Source organism: Dermacentor silvarum, chromosome 1 (assembly GCF_013339745.2).
Source record: "Dermacentor silvarum isolate Dsil-2018 chromosome 1, BIME_Dsil_1.4, whole genome shotgun sequence".
NCBI lineage: Eukaryota > Metazoa > Arthropoda > Arachnida > Ixodida > Ixodidae > Dermacentor > Dermacentor silvarum.
In genome coordinates this window covers 258,740,147-258,754,916 of record NC_051154.1, presented here as the reverse complement: position 1 = coordinate 258,754,916, position 14,770 = coordinate 258,740,147, and the positions used below count along the sequence as shown (strand labels likewise).

The 14,770-nt window shown below is 46.8% G+C and overlaps 1 protein-coding gene across 2 annotated transcripts in view; it reads left to right on the top strand.

Moving 5' to 3' along the window:
• The window catches only part of LOC119437088 (cadherin-99C), a 44,735-nt gene extending 31,018 nt beyond the window's left edge, over nucleotides 1-13,717 (top strand). The window contains exons 21-34 of one of the 2 annotated variants that reach the window (XM_037704165.2): nucleotides 144-260; nucleotides 2,384-2,515; nucleotides 2,611-2,738; nucleotides 4,400-4,515; nucleotides 4,876-5,004; nucleotides 5,360-5,523; nucleotides 5,969-6,193; nucleotides 6,648-6,739; nucleotides 6,831-6,926; nucleotides 6,998-7,072; nucleotides 8,369-8,611; nucleotides 9,658-9,754; nucleotides 12,108-12,339; nucleotides 13,442-13,717. In XM_037704165.2, coding sequence (XP_037560093.1) covers nucleotides 144-260; nucleotides 2,384-2,515; nucleotides 2,611-2,738; nucleotides 4,400-4,515; nucleotides 4,876-5,004; nucleotides 5,360-5,523; nucleotides 5,969-6,193; nucleotides 6,648-6,739; nucleotides 6,831-6,926; nucleotides 6,998-7,072; nucleotides 8,369-8,611; nucleotides 9,658-9,754; nucleotides 12,108-12,339; nucleotides 13,442-13,497 — 1,902 coding nt within the window. In that variant the 3' untranslated portion in view covers nucleotides 13,498-13,717. Of the gene's footprint in view, nucleotides 1-143; nucleotides 261-2,383; nucleotides 2,516-2,610; nucleotides 2,739-4,399; nucleotides 4,516-4,875; nucleotides 5,005-5,359; nucleotides 5,524-5,968; nucleotides 6,194-6,647; nucleotides 6,740-6,830; nucleotides 6,927-6,997; nucleotides 7,073-8,368; nucleotides 8,627-9,657; nucleotides 9,755-12,107; nucleotides 12,340-13,441 lie in introns of both variants that reach the window. The other variant, XM_037704163.2, reaches the window with a different exon arrangement.
• Nucleotides 13,718-14,770: the final 1,053 nt, after the last annotated feature.

Below are 14,770 nucleotides of genomic sequence, written 5' to 3'. Positions count from 1 at the left end.
AATAAATTAAGCTCGTACACGCGCCGATAAGCCAGACTTGTTCACACACGAGAACTTATTGCAGGTCAGGAACATCTGATGTAGAAAAATTTGTGTTTACAAGCTCTCTAAGATGCCCGTATCTCGTTGTTACACGTACACAGGACCGGAACGACGTTGCCCCGCGCTTCACGAGCGTACCATTGCCGATTAGGCTTCAGGACACTGTGCCGCTGGGAACCATCGTGACGACGGTGGTGGCGACGGACGGGGACGGATCGGTGAGTTTGCCTATATGGCCGTCTGCCTGCTTTTGATGGGTGTGTCTGCGTGCCTTATGGATCTGCTTGCCCACTGCAAACTGTGCGGACGGAAGTGCTCCATTTGAGTGCCGTTTGTCTGGACGAAGGTGTGCTTCACCGAAGTTTTCAACAAGCCAGTGCCATGCAGGAACGCTTCTAAGCCTCTACTTAGAATGTTGACAAAATTGGTTTCATTTAGCGTACCACCAAAGTGTGCGCGACCGGTGCCACAAATGGCGCGCCGAAGCTTTTCTATATTGTTATTGCCCGAATCAGCTGCATCAACAGCTACTTGTCTTGCCGGCTTGTAGCCTTCGGCAGAGAGTTGAAAAGGTGTTGTAAATAAACTTTGCTTTACTATTCATTACTTGAGTACATGGTGGCGACTAGAATGTTTGGTGATCTATTCAGGTCTGCCTAGAACTCGTGTAAAGCATTTTGGCATTAAATATGAAGAGCCGATCGAATGGCGGTGAAAGCGTGAAATGTTTTTCCTGTACGCACTTAGCGGCATTCTCGATCGCGCATTTTTATAGCTTCGTTGCATGAAGAAGCCTAGGGAACCCCATACCCACTATAAATGTAGCCGACGCCCGACAGATCGTGTAAACAAGATTAAAAGCAACATAAATTCACACTTCTTGCATCACTATATGTTTTATTGCTCGTACATGTCTATAGATGTAGTGCCACCGTCGCAGTTTTTCTAGGCCCATCTTATGGCCGGTTTACCCCCGTCGGGCGAAAGATTAGCTGACCTCGCACACATTGTCGCATCTTTAATGGCTTCGTTAGGAGCACATAATTTTACTTCGCCTGCATTGCGCACCGCACGGCTATCTTGCAGGCCATAATGGAAGGGGTCGAATAATCTGCTGGCCATATAGTCTGGCAGTGCTGCAAGCTTCTCACGCACATTGCAACAGCCCTGCGTGCAAGCATTGTGCTATCATGCATTTGGTTCTTGATATACAGAAGCTTCTGAAAAACTGTCTTCTTTCGTAAATTAAAATATAAGCCACAATTTGCTCACGATGGTCCCTTCTATCAGTAAAGTGCTCGAAAACTTCTTAAAAAGAAAAAAGAAAGTCCTTGGTAACGACCTCAACTTCGTCATAATTTGCATACATCTTTTTTCCTCCGTCGAGAAGACAGAGTGCTGCGTAGAAGGATTCGAAGCATACAGTGGGTGAGAGCGTATGCAAATGTTACTAAAATTATTGCGGGCTTGATATTCGAGTATGCGTAGTTCGTGCAGAATTCAGACCGGCCGCCATAACCGTGTAATCAGGTGACGTCGGCTTACATTGCAGATTAATATAAACGCAAGCATTTTTATTGTTGATTTGAAACTTATGCAGTGGGTGGTCATAGTTTTTTTTTTTCATTTTTTTACAAAGGAAGCCTGTTTCACGACAACAGCAAGTCTCCCGCTGCATTTAGGGAGAGCTGTGTTGCAGTATCCAGTGTGTCGCTGCATCCGCGCCAATTGCACTTACAGATCGATTCAACTGAGCCTAGTATATGACTGAGACTTCAAATGATGCTTAGAGTTATGCGGCATAATTTGAGAGTTCTTGCGTGTTTATTGTACTGTACTTGGTACCTCCAACAAAACTAAAGTATAGGAGCGGCTACTGTGGCTAGTTATGGTGATATTATAGCTAATATTCATGAGCAGGCTGAGAATGATGAGTGGCACGTCTAACGTACCCGGCTACTGGGCGCGTATGTTTGCGTCAACAGTATAAATGAACTCGTGCAGTTTCTCTTTTTTTAGCAAACCTGCGCACCAACAGCATCTCGTTTCTTGCACATTTATAATGATACCAGGCCTGCGGACGTAACGCCAAAATTCGATTAGCTAACGGTTAGCTGTACGGGTAGCGCCACTCTTTAGATTGTATTGTGGAAAATATCTGCAAAATCTTCATAAAGATGAGATATGCGGTACTTGAAAAACTGAAACCTCGAGCACACACCCTTTACTTTTCTTGGAAACCTTATAGAAATTCCTTGCGCCTAAAACAGGAGCCCAGCTTTGAGTTTATGACCAAATCTTTAGAACTCCAGCATAATCACACGGCCCCCTTCTCGAACAGGCACCTGGAAACGTAGTGCGTTATGAAATCAGCGGCCAAGGTCGGGCGCCATTCTACTTCCTCATAGACAGCACCAGCGGCGTAATAACAGTCAAGGACGACCTCAGGAAGGAGCCCGACTCTGAGTACAGGGTAAGCCCGCTGCACCGAAAGCTCCTACATTCTCCAGACGGCGACAGTTCCGTTTCACGGGCTCTGTTTTCTTCTAAAACCCCGTTCTGTTTCAGATCGAAGTTCAAGCTAACGACCTCGGAGATCCCTCGCTAGCAGCTACCGCGGTCGTCACAGTCTACGTGGAGCACATTGCCACAGTGCCACCCGATTCTGGCCTTGGTTTCGCCGACGGGTTCTACACGTGAGTGCACAGCCTTTCGAGCCTATACGACAGCGGTGTAGTGTTTGCAGGATTTGCACAGCTTGATTTACGACAAATGTTATTTATTATTATTATTATAATTATTATTATTATTATTTGTTTCGAAAACATATACACACTAGACAGGAAAGGGAAAGCGAGAAGCAGGCTGGCAACTGCCACCGGAAAGGGCACAACGCCTGCCTACTCTTCAGAAAGGAGGAGACAGAAACATAGAAATGGAAGATAGGAAGAGGGGGAGGGAAGGGGAAAAGTTGACAGATGAATGAAAATAATGCATTGTTCCTTCTATCTTGCGCTGAGAAATGTCGGCGGCGCAACTCCCACGAATTTTGGAAAACATCTGAGAACTACTCAGCTTGTCGCGTCGCCATTCGCGCGTCTAGAAACTCTGAGGACAGGCTATCGACGAGTATGGCTTTCGGCAGCGGCTGCGCGGTAGTATCGGGATAAATGTAGCGTGCTGCCACCAAGGTCAATACGTCCACACCCAAGACCGTTTGTTGGAAGACAAGTGTTATTCCCGTCCCTTACTAATAATTATTCACCTAAAACGGTTAATATGCATTATCTGAACATGTGGCAAACAACAACGTTTTTACGTGTGTCCTTACAAAAAATTAAAATGTGGCCTTTCCTTCATGATCAACTATTGTATGTGGTATCTATGTGATATCGTCTATGACCTCTTATTATTGCGCTTAATATACTGCACAGAAGCTGTGAGCTTCACTTTTTGATGTTTCCGCCTGTTTGGCGCGCTTTGGCCAGAACTGGCCATTGCGCCATTAAAAGCCATTAATAAATCATCCATGTTCCACCTAGTCAGCCAGACTGTTCGCACTAAAAAATTAACGAAGGGAACAAATCACACTTTTGAGAAATCTGTGCGGCACGCTGAGGACGTTCGCTTGTACTGTCTCATGACAGGGAGTTTCACGACGCTCACCTCACAATCTGATGGTTGCCTGGACAAATGTTTTGTGTAGAGACTAGAGCACTGCACGGGCCGATTTTTGCGGCCCGGGCCCGGCCCGGGCCCGTTTTTACATTGGGTGGCCCGCCCGAGCCCGATCAAAACTTTTATGGCGAGACCCGGGCCCGGCCCGGGCCCGGAAATAATCTACGTTACCCGCCCGGCCCGGCCCGCCACCCCTTTACTTTAAGCCCGAGCCCGGCCCGAGCCCGGCTCGAAACCGGCCCGAACCCGGCCCGAGACTGAAAAATACATGTTTTTCAGAGTTGAGAAGCCCGAGAATAACTCGCAGAAAGCCCGAGCCCGGCCCGGGCCCGCGTCAAAAAACCCGAGCCCGGCCCGGGCCCGGGTCAAAAAGCACACGCCGTGCCCGAGCCCGGCCCGAGCCCGTGAAAAAACTGCTCTACCCGGCCCGGCCCGGCCCACGGGCCGGGCCGGGCTCGGGCTTTCGGGTAAGCCCGAGCCCGTGCAGTGCTCTAGTAGAGACAGATGCCTATTTCAAGTTATTACAACTCATGTATGTAAACCAAAGCTGTAAGGCCCGTGGGCGTCCAGTAGTGACTAGGCGAAAGCATTGCTTAATGAGAGGCAGCGCATGTTGCACCGGTGCGTGATAGAGCAACCGAAAATGAACTAATCAGCCGATGTGGTTTTCTTCTCTCAGAGTTGAAGTACCAGAGAATGCCTTGGCGAACACTCTGGTCAAATCTTTGCCTATAATCAACAAGCCGCGAGGAAATTTTCCTGTTCAATGCCAGATCGTCACAGGAAACGAGAAAGGTGAGGCCTCAATGAATACAGATCTCTTCGTCCTCTTATTGCCTAATAATTTCTACATTCTAAATAACATCTACTAAGCTGCAAGAAAGTTGCATCATTAGGGAAAGCGTAAGATATGTTTCCACTGTACCCTGGATTACATTCCTGTATTTTGGAATTGTATTAAACGTGTTTGTGAAACGTGATACAATATATGAAAGCTTAACGTGGTGCAGTGTGCACTACATTTATTGTTGCATTCCTTGATGAGGCAGTGCCCTTGCTATTTCTAACCGGCACGAAGCTACGAGTATGTAGTCTCTCTTTATATCTACACATGCATGTCAGTGACCATGCTAACATTTTACTTTGTATTTCCAGGACATTTCTACATACTTGACAACGAACAGCGCGACTGCGAAGTGCGTGTTCAAAACCAAAATCTTGACTACGAAGAGCAAAATAAATACCTCTTGACTGTCCATCTAAACACCATCGGGGGAGTGTTTGGTGAGTGGAAACTTTCCTATGTTTTGCTTAGTTGTAAGATAAAAAAGAACAACGTGTTTATATTCAGTTTATCTCTACACAGCCGGTAAACATTAATCACTCGGAATGTAACATCATCTGCATTGTCCCAAGTGGTGTGTATATATGCCAATGGCGAAAGCTAAGCCCACGCGTGGGTTTTCAATGCATTCTACAGAATAGATATGCGACTTAGCTGAAGAACTAAAGCCAATATCGTATTCGTGTCTTGTACGCTAAACCAAGATGTACTGTTGTGCGCACAATTGAGAAGCGCTGCAGTTACCCTGTATTGCTTGTTCCTGTTCGTTGCCTGACTGCGTGGCGCGTACTGTAGGTTCATCGCGGCTGACGACCCAAGTGGCGGTGCACCTCATCGACCAGAACGACAACCGGCCGCGCTTCGTGGTGCCGCCCATGTATAGCCAGCTGACGCAGAACCGATACCTGGCGGCGCTCTCGTCGGATGCCCCCGCCGGCACGCGCTTCATACAAGTCATGGTCAGTGCCATCACCACGCTTTAGTAACGTTAAAGGGGCGGAAGATTGGCTGCAACGCAGTTGAAGTAGGGAATAAGGTTGGCCGTTACCTGTGATGATCAAGAAATAGTTGTGGGAGTGACTCCGATCTGCGCTGCAGCCACAGTGCATGCTGCCATTCCCAGGTGTATATTTCCTCCGCTTGGTCGCGTGGGCGATGCTACCTGCTATGGCGTCAACCACCCAACAAGATGCAACTTGACTTATTGGTTCTTGAGACCAGACACCGCAGATACCTCTGTCACATTAGTACCGCGGGTGAATGCACGCTCATGGCCACATTCTCCCGAATGAAGGTTCACGGGAAATTGTTTGTTTACGTTACACAGCCGTATGCGGCGGCTTAAGGACATGCGGCTGGGCGAAGTGCTTCTTTATGGTTTCTTTATCTTTGTTCGTATCACAGGCTGAAGACCTTGACTCTGGTTCAAATGGCAAGATCGTGTACGACCTGTCTCCAGACAGTGACCCCGATGGAAAATTCAGCATCGACCCTCAAACAGGCTACCTGAGCAACGTGAAGACATTCGATGATCTGCAAAACGTGGAGCTACCCCTCAAGCTCAAGGTCACTGCCAGGGATAGCCCCGATCTGACTGCCAGAGCACTCACAGAATCCACCTACGTCTATGTGAGAGCCTCGGAGTTGTGATTTTATGTACACTTCACTTGGACCAAACTGATCGGTTATTATAGCACATTCATTGCTATTACAGAAGTAGCATCAAATAGAATGAGAAAAAAGAAAAAGTGCACTTATGAGTCTACTTTGCTGTGCACTGACACTTGCTTTTCTGAGGGCCCTGAATTTAGAGACAGCCTTGTACCAATTGTCACTCTTTGCATCTGTAACACTTTATTCCTTCCTGTAAACTGAAATTAGAAAAAGGAACATCGGTATTTAACTTCATTATCACAACCATTATTTGAGAACTCACTCTGTAACGATTAAACGTAAATTATTTTAGATGAGAAGCATGCATAATTGCAATAAATGGACCTGTTATAGACGATCTCAGTAATTTCAGTAATTACTGAAACGATGAGAAATATTTGCTTGACTGATTCGTGCTCCGTGATATTAGGTGAACCTCATCCGCTACGAGAACCGTCTTGTCTTAGCGATTGGCGATGTCTTACCCGACAAGGTGCTACAACTCAAGGACCACATAATGAGGTGAGACTACTCCTTGCAACCAGTCAAAAACTGGCTTATCTTTGCTCTGGTACAAAATCGCTTATGATTCTATTTTTTTTTTGCCATCCAGCATAATCCAGCAGCAGACTCGCCTCATTGCAAGCGTCGAGAAGGTGGTCGCTCTTAAGGTCCTTCGAAACAACACGATAGTAACAGATTTCTCTGGGTAAGTGAGCGTATTCGTGCATGCGCGCGAGGTGTCTTGTACATTGACCTAACGCACGGCTGTTAATGCAGGAGCGATATCTGGATGTACCTGGTGGAACCGGAGAGCTTAAGAATTTTGACAACAAACGATCCCCGAGTTCAAATGTAAGTATAACTTTCTGCAGACCGAGCGTAGGTTATGATGGTGCCAGACAAGCCAACACAGTTCGAACATATTCGAAAAAAAAATGTTGCTAGGTTCAGCATGGAACTCTTTTCTTGCAAGAACACCTGCTCTCGTTGCAGAGTTGTACAACTGTAAACAACTCGCTTTAATTCCGGCGTTGTTTGTCAAATGTCTTCAGTTATGTGAAAAGTTAGATGGGATAAATAAAATTATGCTCGTTAGAATTTGGTTTTATCTTTTGAACATCGCAGTGATATAGTGAATAAAGCGTTGTTTCTTAGCACGAGGTCGTTAGCTTAATTCCCGGCCGTGGCGACCGCATTTCGATGGGAGCAGAATGCAAAAACCCTCGTGTACCAACCTTTGGATGTACAGTCGACCGATTCTTTAACAGTACCGCGCGAGCGTCGACTAGCCTGAAGTTCCTATATAGGAAAAGTACCGCCATCTACTCTTTCCTCCACTAGCCTAAAGTTCCTATATAGGAAAAGTACCGCCATCTACTCTTTCCTCCGCCGCCTCCTCTCCTAAAGCGCTTGCTTTTTTCTTTACTTTTTGCTTGCGAAAGCCAAGTCGACGGTGGCGCACCTAGAAAGTCCACGTTGAAGCTTTCAGGCCGGGCGCGCGCCGCCGCCGCCGCCGGCGACTGCGGCTGCGCAGAGGACTTTCAACATGGCTCTGAGGCGGAAAAAAAGAAAATATAAAAGAGTGAAAAGCGCGCGCTATCATCGTCCAATCGGAGATACGGGAGAGAGAGAAGCGGCGTTTATCAAAGGATGGCGGTACTTTTCTTATATAGGGACTTTAGACTAGCCGGCTAGTCATCGCCTTCTAACGGCCCGAAGCGACGAATTCAGCAAGAGTAAGAGAGATCAGCAAGAGATCAACACGGTCTTGTGGTTGTAACGCTCAGCTCAGTCAAGAAACTTTTTCTTTTAAACGATGCAAATTTAACTCATATCGTGTCAGTGGCCGCTTGTTAAACACATTTACTTCAGCCAGCCAGCACACAAGGACACACAAGGGCTGAAAGACAAAAGGATGGTCCTTGTACGCCTGCTTGCTACGATGCCTTACCAAACTGCCCAAGGATTCGCTTTATCGCATTTAGGCGTCTCGCATGAATCTGATTAGGCGGGGCCCGAGCTAAAACTTCCTCGTAATGCCACATGGAATCGGAAGCCTTAGGTTACAATCACGCAATAGTATCAGTGCTAGCAAAGAGAGCCGCCGCCGAGGGTGGGTTTAGCATCCTGCTGTCTCCACTCACGCAGGTTGGTGAGCAGCGGCAGCGCGCAGTCTTCGTTTCTGGACCACCTGTCGCGCAGCCTGGGCATAACGGCGCAGCAGCTGCGGACGCCGTACGCGCCGCCCACGGCGCCGCCCAACCTGGTGCGGCCCGTCAAGATCGCCGGCGGAGACTCGAGTGACCTGGGCGCCGCACTCATCGTGCTGGCCTGCATCATCGCCGTGCTGGGCTTTGTCGGCATCGTCTACCACTGCTGCATGTGGTCGAGGTGGGCCACCTCACGGTTGGTCGGATGCACAAAACGACGCACAGTAGCGCTCGGCGTATCCTGCAACGCACAAAAGCGTAGACAGGCCACGGCAGTGATTCAATCATGAAAACCAGCGATTCAAGGTTCCTTCTCGAGGAAAGCCCCCTATACCGCCTCTTTCGTTTAGTGCGTGGTATTGTCAAGCATCATTTTATAGTAAACTGCACTATCAAACGGAGAGCCCGCCCTGATCGCCATGCCTCATACGACTTTGAGAAGTCTTCCGAGAGGGTTCTTAGGCAACGAACCCATGACAAGTACAAATCAATCAATCAATCGATTAGTTACCGTAATAATAATAATAATAATAATAATAATAATAATAATAATAATAATAATAATAATAATAATAATAATAATAATAATAATAATAATAATAATAATAATAATAATAATACAAAACTTTCCCGTGGCCTAGACAGCCGCACTGCATGATTCACTCAAATGCGTTCGTGGTGCACCCTTCAATTCCTGGCTGCATACTGAAGCTGTGGTAATTCAGCATTTCGTGTCTTCGGTGACATGAAATGTTCAAGCGGAGATTCGCTCGTGTGTTTAGATGCTACGTTGCTGGTGGCGTTTACAGCTGGCTAACTTTCATCTCTTATTGTGCTTGCCGGCTGGGATCGGATGTTATGATTACCTGTTTTTTTTTTCTGTAGTGTTTAAGGACTTAACAAAAAAAAGTGAAAAAAAAAAAAGAATGAAGTAACGTGCTGTCCCAACTAGCTTTCCGCACAGCGTCTAGCGCAGCCGATGTCCACTCAGAAAACGTAGCCTGTAATACGAAAACGTATGGACAAACTTTCGTCTCGCAGCTAGGGTAACCTTTCCAGTTAACATTAAACTCTTTCTCTGTTTCTCTCGTCTTATAACAAAAAATTTCTTTTCATTGAGGTAACTTACATAATTTATTGCCATGCGATGTAAAAAAAAAATTAAATGACACTATGCAAACGGTAAGCACTACTGCAGTGCCTGAATAACGAGTCTCTCGACTTCAGGTACGTCGCCAACAAGGAAAGGATCAAGCGGATGTGCGTGGCTCCCAGATACGAACCAGTGTACGCCGATTCAAGTTTGAAGGAATATGAAACACAGGCAAGTACCCGAACCGTTTTCCGTGCTCTTATTTAGCGATTTGGCTCGGCTTTCGTCTCGCGTATAGCTGCAGTCCATAAATAACTGGGTATACGAGGCACGTATTTTTTCCACATTCGAATCAGGCAGCGTGCCATCTCCCCTTCCTTTCTCACGCAGAATTTTTGAGACAAAATACGAAATTTTGCAGAAAAAGCTTAGTCAAAATGAAGGATAAGAAAAAAAAAGCAAAGTGATTTTTTCTCCCGGATGAATCCTATAACTCCACGACTCTATAGGTGTCAGAAAATGCGCGATGCGTAGCAGCAATTACTCAGCTAAGCCCATCTAATAAGAGTTTCAAAAGAGGAAATCTGGAAACGTGTCTCTAGAGGTTTACATTCGGTTGCTCGAAATCGAATGCTTGGAAAGCATTCACCTGCTTCATTCCGAGCGCAGTGCTCCAGCTCGAAGCGTTCGGAGGCGCTCTAACGTTCGATCTGGAAGCGCGCTACTAAGATCCGGCGGAGCTCGGTCACGTCTCAGGCAGGCTTTTTCTCTGGTTCCAATCTTAAGGAGGCTCCGCATCGCTGCAAGCCGAGTCGGAGCGCGGTAGGAACCAGGCGAATGTGCCGTTACTCTAAAGCACTGAGAGTGACAAATTGCATGAAAATCACTTTCTTGGTCCGTGCTAAATGGGTGGCGGAATATTCTACCTTACACATTAAGATGCCATGAGGAACGTTACTTCCCGCCGTCTTTTTAGACTGAGCGCTTGCCAAAGACGCCGGCACCCTGTAAGGCACGGGAGGCGTTCGCACTATATGCTTGAATTTGCGAGCGAAAACATGCATTAAGCACTGGAGTCAAACTGTGCATGAGGATGGATCATCTAATGTGTTTGTTGTGCGAGCTTGACAAATGTTCTTTGTGTCCGCTGTGATTACGTGTTGCTTAGGGAATCTGAAAGCTATAGTCACTATACTAGGTCCGACTACCACTCTATTTGAGGGGAAGAGGCAGTCACTCTCGTGCACACGATCTGCAATCCTCCTCCACGACCCACTCCCAGTGGCTTCAAGGGGTACCGGAGGTAGTCTTCGCTAAAGCTTCTGCTCTCCTAAAACGATAGAAGGGCGAGGTTCATTAGCCTTCTCACCCTTTGCAAAGACTCCGTTCCTCTGGTCTCTTCTGCTCAGCGCAAAATTAACAAGCGCTGTGTGTACATGGGAACGCCCGGTGCAGCGTCTGGAATGGCAGTGATTCACTGCCAGTTACTTGTTTCTACGCTGCGGCTTCCTTTGTCATTTTCGCATTGTTAAGGTTCCGAACGTGCGTTATCATATTCTCCGAAAAGACATAATTGCCGCAAATAAGACACGCACAAGAAGGTAGACACATCGACGACGACGCCTTTTTGCGCGTGTCTTATTTAGGGCAATTCTGTCTTTCAGCAAACACCCTCTAGGCCAAGAAGCAGTTCTCCTGAAGCATATTGTCCTGTACATGGAAGCCGGCCGATGGCGCGTTTCGCTTTCAGAAACTAAAAAAAAAAAAGCACCTTGTGCCAAAAAAGAGCAAGTGATGGCACGCTTAGAACACCTTAAACACAGAAAATATGGAGTTTCAGCTTTTTTGTAAATGTAATATTGTTTGCCGAATGCCAGGTTACCGGAGAGGTGCACGAAAGCAACAACGCTAGTAGCGACGTCTTATGAGGCACAGTTTAACCAGAGAGGTCAGAAAGCTAACACAATAGTGACATATCAGATTCTACTTAATTAGCTACTGCATTGGCAGCGACTTAATCGTTAACGTGCTGTCTTTTTATGATTTTCCTTCGACGAGAACACACTGGCAACATGAAAATGTTTCAAACCCTTTGTATTTTGACAAAGCGTCACTACATGTCGCTACTAACTCCGATACGGTAGGGCACCCTATGGTACGACCATTCACGGCTCAGGTAACCAGAGGCAATCTTCAAACGGTAAGACATTTAAGGGCAAGCTAAAACCATTAGAGTTACAGAATGGGTGCCAAGAGAAGGGAAGCGCAGTCGAGGACGGCAGAAAACTAGGTGGGGTGATGAAGTGAGGAGATTTGCAGGCGCAAATTGGAATCAGCTAGCGCAAGACAGGGGTAATGGGAGATCGCAGGGAGAGGCCTTCGTCCTGCAGTGGGCATAAATATAGGCTGATCGATGATGATGATGATGAAAACTGGAGTCAGTTTCAGGGCCCCTTCTTCTGGCATATCATCGATGTGACCCATACGCAGCCACCGTGGTATATACTCGTGTAAGGCCTCTCTGTTAGATGAGCTGGTGGGTGGAAACCCAGGATTCACACGCCGACTGTTTCCGTGCGTGCAGGTGCTGCAGATGAGCGTGCCGGTGGACGAGGACGGCAGCTGCCACGAGTCTCCGCTCGGGCTGAAAGGTGGTGGCGCCGAGGTGGCCTACTTGGGTGGTGGCCGCACTTCTACGAGCGGGAGTCACCCAGCTCTATTGGGAATGCGTCCACCGCCCGGGTGGGAAGCTGCGCGTCAGCGACTTTCGACGACGCACCAGCCGCCACTCGCAACCCGTTATACGTCGCCTACAAGTGAGCGCCAGCAAGTATTCCATGCTATTATCAACGCAGGGCTGGCTGAGATTGAATTTAAGCAGCCATAGTCTTTAGGGTCACGTACATAACTTTGCGTCTGGGGGAATTCCACATACATATAGTCTCACAGAATACAGTTAGTCGGTGCGATCTACAGCATAGCTTGATAGTTGCCCTTTGAAAGCACCATGCGAAATCAAAGATGCTTTGTTCAGATAAAGTATTAGCCGAAGTGGTTGTTTCGGATAGACCAACTAGCTTCACAATATTTTCGCACAACAGTGATATGGAGCACAAATACTAGGCACAATACGTAATGTTGTATACTTTAACAGTCGTATTTTTGAACTAAGAAACCAAGCGACAGAATAGTCACTGTCGCAGTGCCGTATAACATCATCCACGGTCATTTTGCAACGAACGTAAAATGTATTAAACGATGTAAAAATGAGTTCGGGGAAGTTAACTGTGACCGTCGTGCTTCACCATTACAAACTATTAATGCAAATCATGCCTAAATTTGTACTTGGGGTTTTCGACGTAGAAAAAGTAAAGTGGGCGGCGGTTACGACCTGCCGATGCAGCGATGGGATTTCGCTGTTCTAACATGACGCTAACTGCCTCAGTTGAATGAAATTATTCCATTCGTGAAGGTACCTTCACTCTTGCTTGTTCTGGGAACGGTACCACCTCTGAAGAAACTGCAGTGGCACAGAAAAAAAAAAAACACTCAATCTTAGACCGGCCGTACAACAATAAATGCAGGAATCAATCCTACTTCTCGCACACGGAGTGTACTCATTCATCCAAGTCAGCAGCTACTACACCCTCGTAAACCACACCTTAAGGCCAAGCTGACCTCTTCCATCTTAAGCATTCATCTTCCTCAGGCCGAATAGCCCGCTTTTTCCCTCCCTTCAGCCCTGACGTTGTCGGTTATCGGTGCCACCCGTTATCGCAATAAACTTGATCGCCAAATCGTACGTGCGTAGAGCTACATGCGCTCGACCATTTGTTCATGGCACCAATATTTCCCGCCATGAAAACGGCACTTCTCTCTTCTAAACGTTCGCGTGACTATATTTTTCAATGCTTGCAGCTCGGATGAAGAGGAACCGAGTCCGGGCGCAGCGCCACCAGCAGCGAAGACGCTGAGTGGCCTAACCATGCTGAAGACGCATCCGCCCGCGGCGACCGCCGGGGACAAGTCCAAATACATCGCGGGAGTTGAGACGACAACAGAGCTATGACCTACATGTATTTATTGTGTTGCCCACTTGTACATACTGTAAAATTCCCCCTGTGCCAAACATTAAAGCACACGTTGACGACACGTAGAGACCATACGCGACTAAATCTGATGTCTTTGTGTCAACAGCGATCACTCCTGTTCACCACGTTTGTGTTTCTCCGCACAAATTTGGAGTGATCGAAAACATGCACCACCTTCTTTTAGTGACTGTTAGATCATTATGCCCATGAGGCGGTGGCGGTGCGTACATGTGCGTGGCTCCCAGATACGAACCAGTGTACGCCGATGTTAGTAGGTAAGGACGACATTAGGTCCCAGCGACTACTTTGCGGTTGAGTTTTGTTTGTATATTTAGGAGTTGAAGTCACATCTCGCTTAGACCATTATTTTCCCTTCCTGGGTAGCTACAAGAATTATTTTGTAAATAATATTAACAATACTGTTTCGTCTTAGGGAGTAGTAATGTCAAAAAAAAGTTACACGTTGGTGTAGGCTTTCTATCGACATCTGTTAGCCAATAACAGCTCGATAAAATCGGGCTGATTACGTTCACTGCCGTTGCCACATTTTGATGGTGCAAAAAAAATTGTGTCAGATAGCTGTAATTTCTCTATAAATGTGGACTAGGATGATTAATTAAAGTTGGTAAGACGGGACACGTATTTCCTAACGGCTCATTTATATTCATTCTTATCATCCGCCGTGCTAAATGGCCAATCCAAGTGATAACGGTGACGAGGCCTCGTCTGAGCCAATGACGAAAGGCGAATAGAATGGAAAATTACATGAGAATATTGTAACGAAAATTGGATCCTGATATCGGGAAATTGCCTGCGTTCACATTCTTTTACCAGGAGCATCACAGGGACAACAGAAAAGCCTTAGGAAGCACTAAAGGTTCAGGGTAGATAAGGCTTTCCTCGAGGCCTTTTCAATTTAAGAGAAGGAAGCCTTACCTTTTTCAGATACCCGTAAGACAACATACGAACCTTGAGTGCCTTCAAGCAAGAAGCCCTCCCCGCAGAGGCCTCACGATTCGATATTTTTTCGATTTGACTTTTCGATATTCGCAAGGAGCATCTCCTCTGGAAATTTTCCAGAATATTGAACAGAGAGTATTTTTGCCCTGAACGAATCCCTCACACTGCTTACACGGGACGTTCTTAAGCGGCTGTA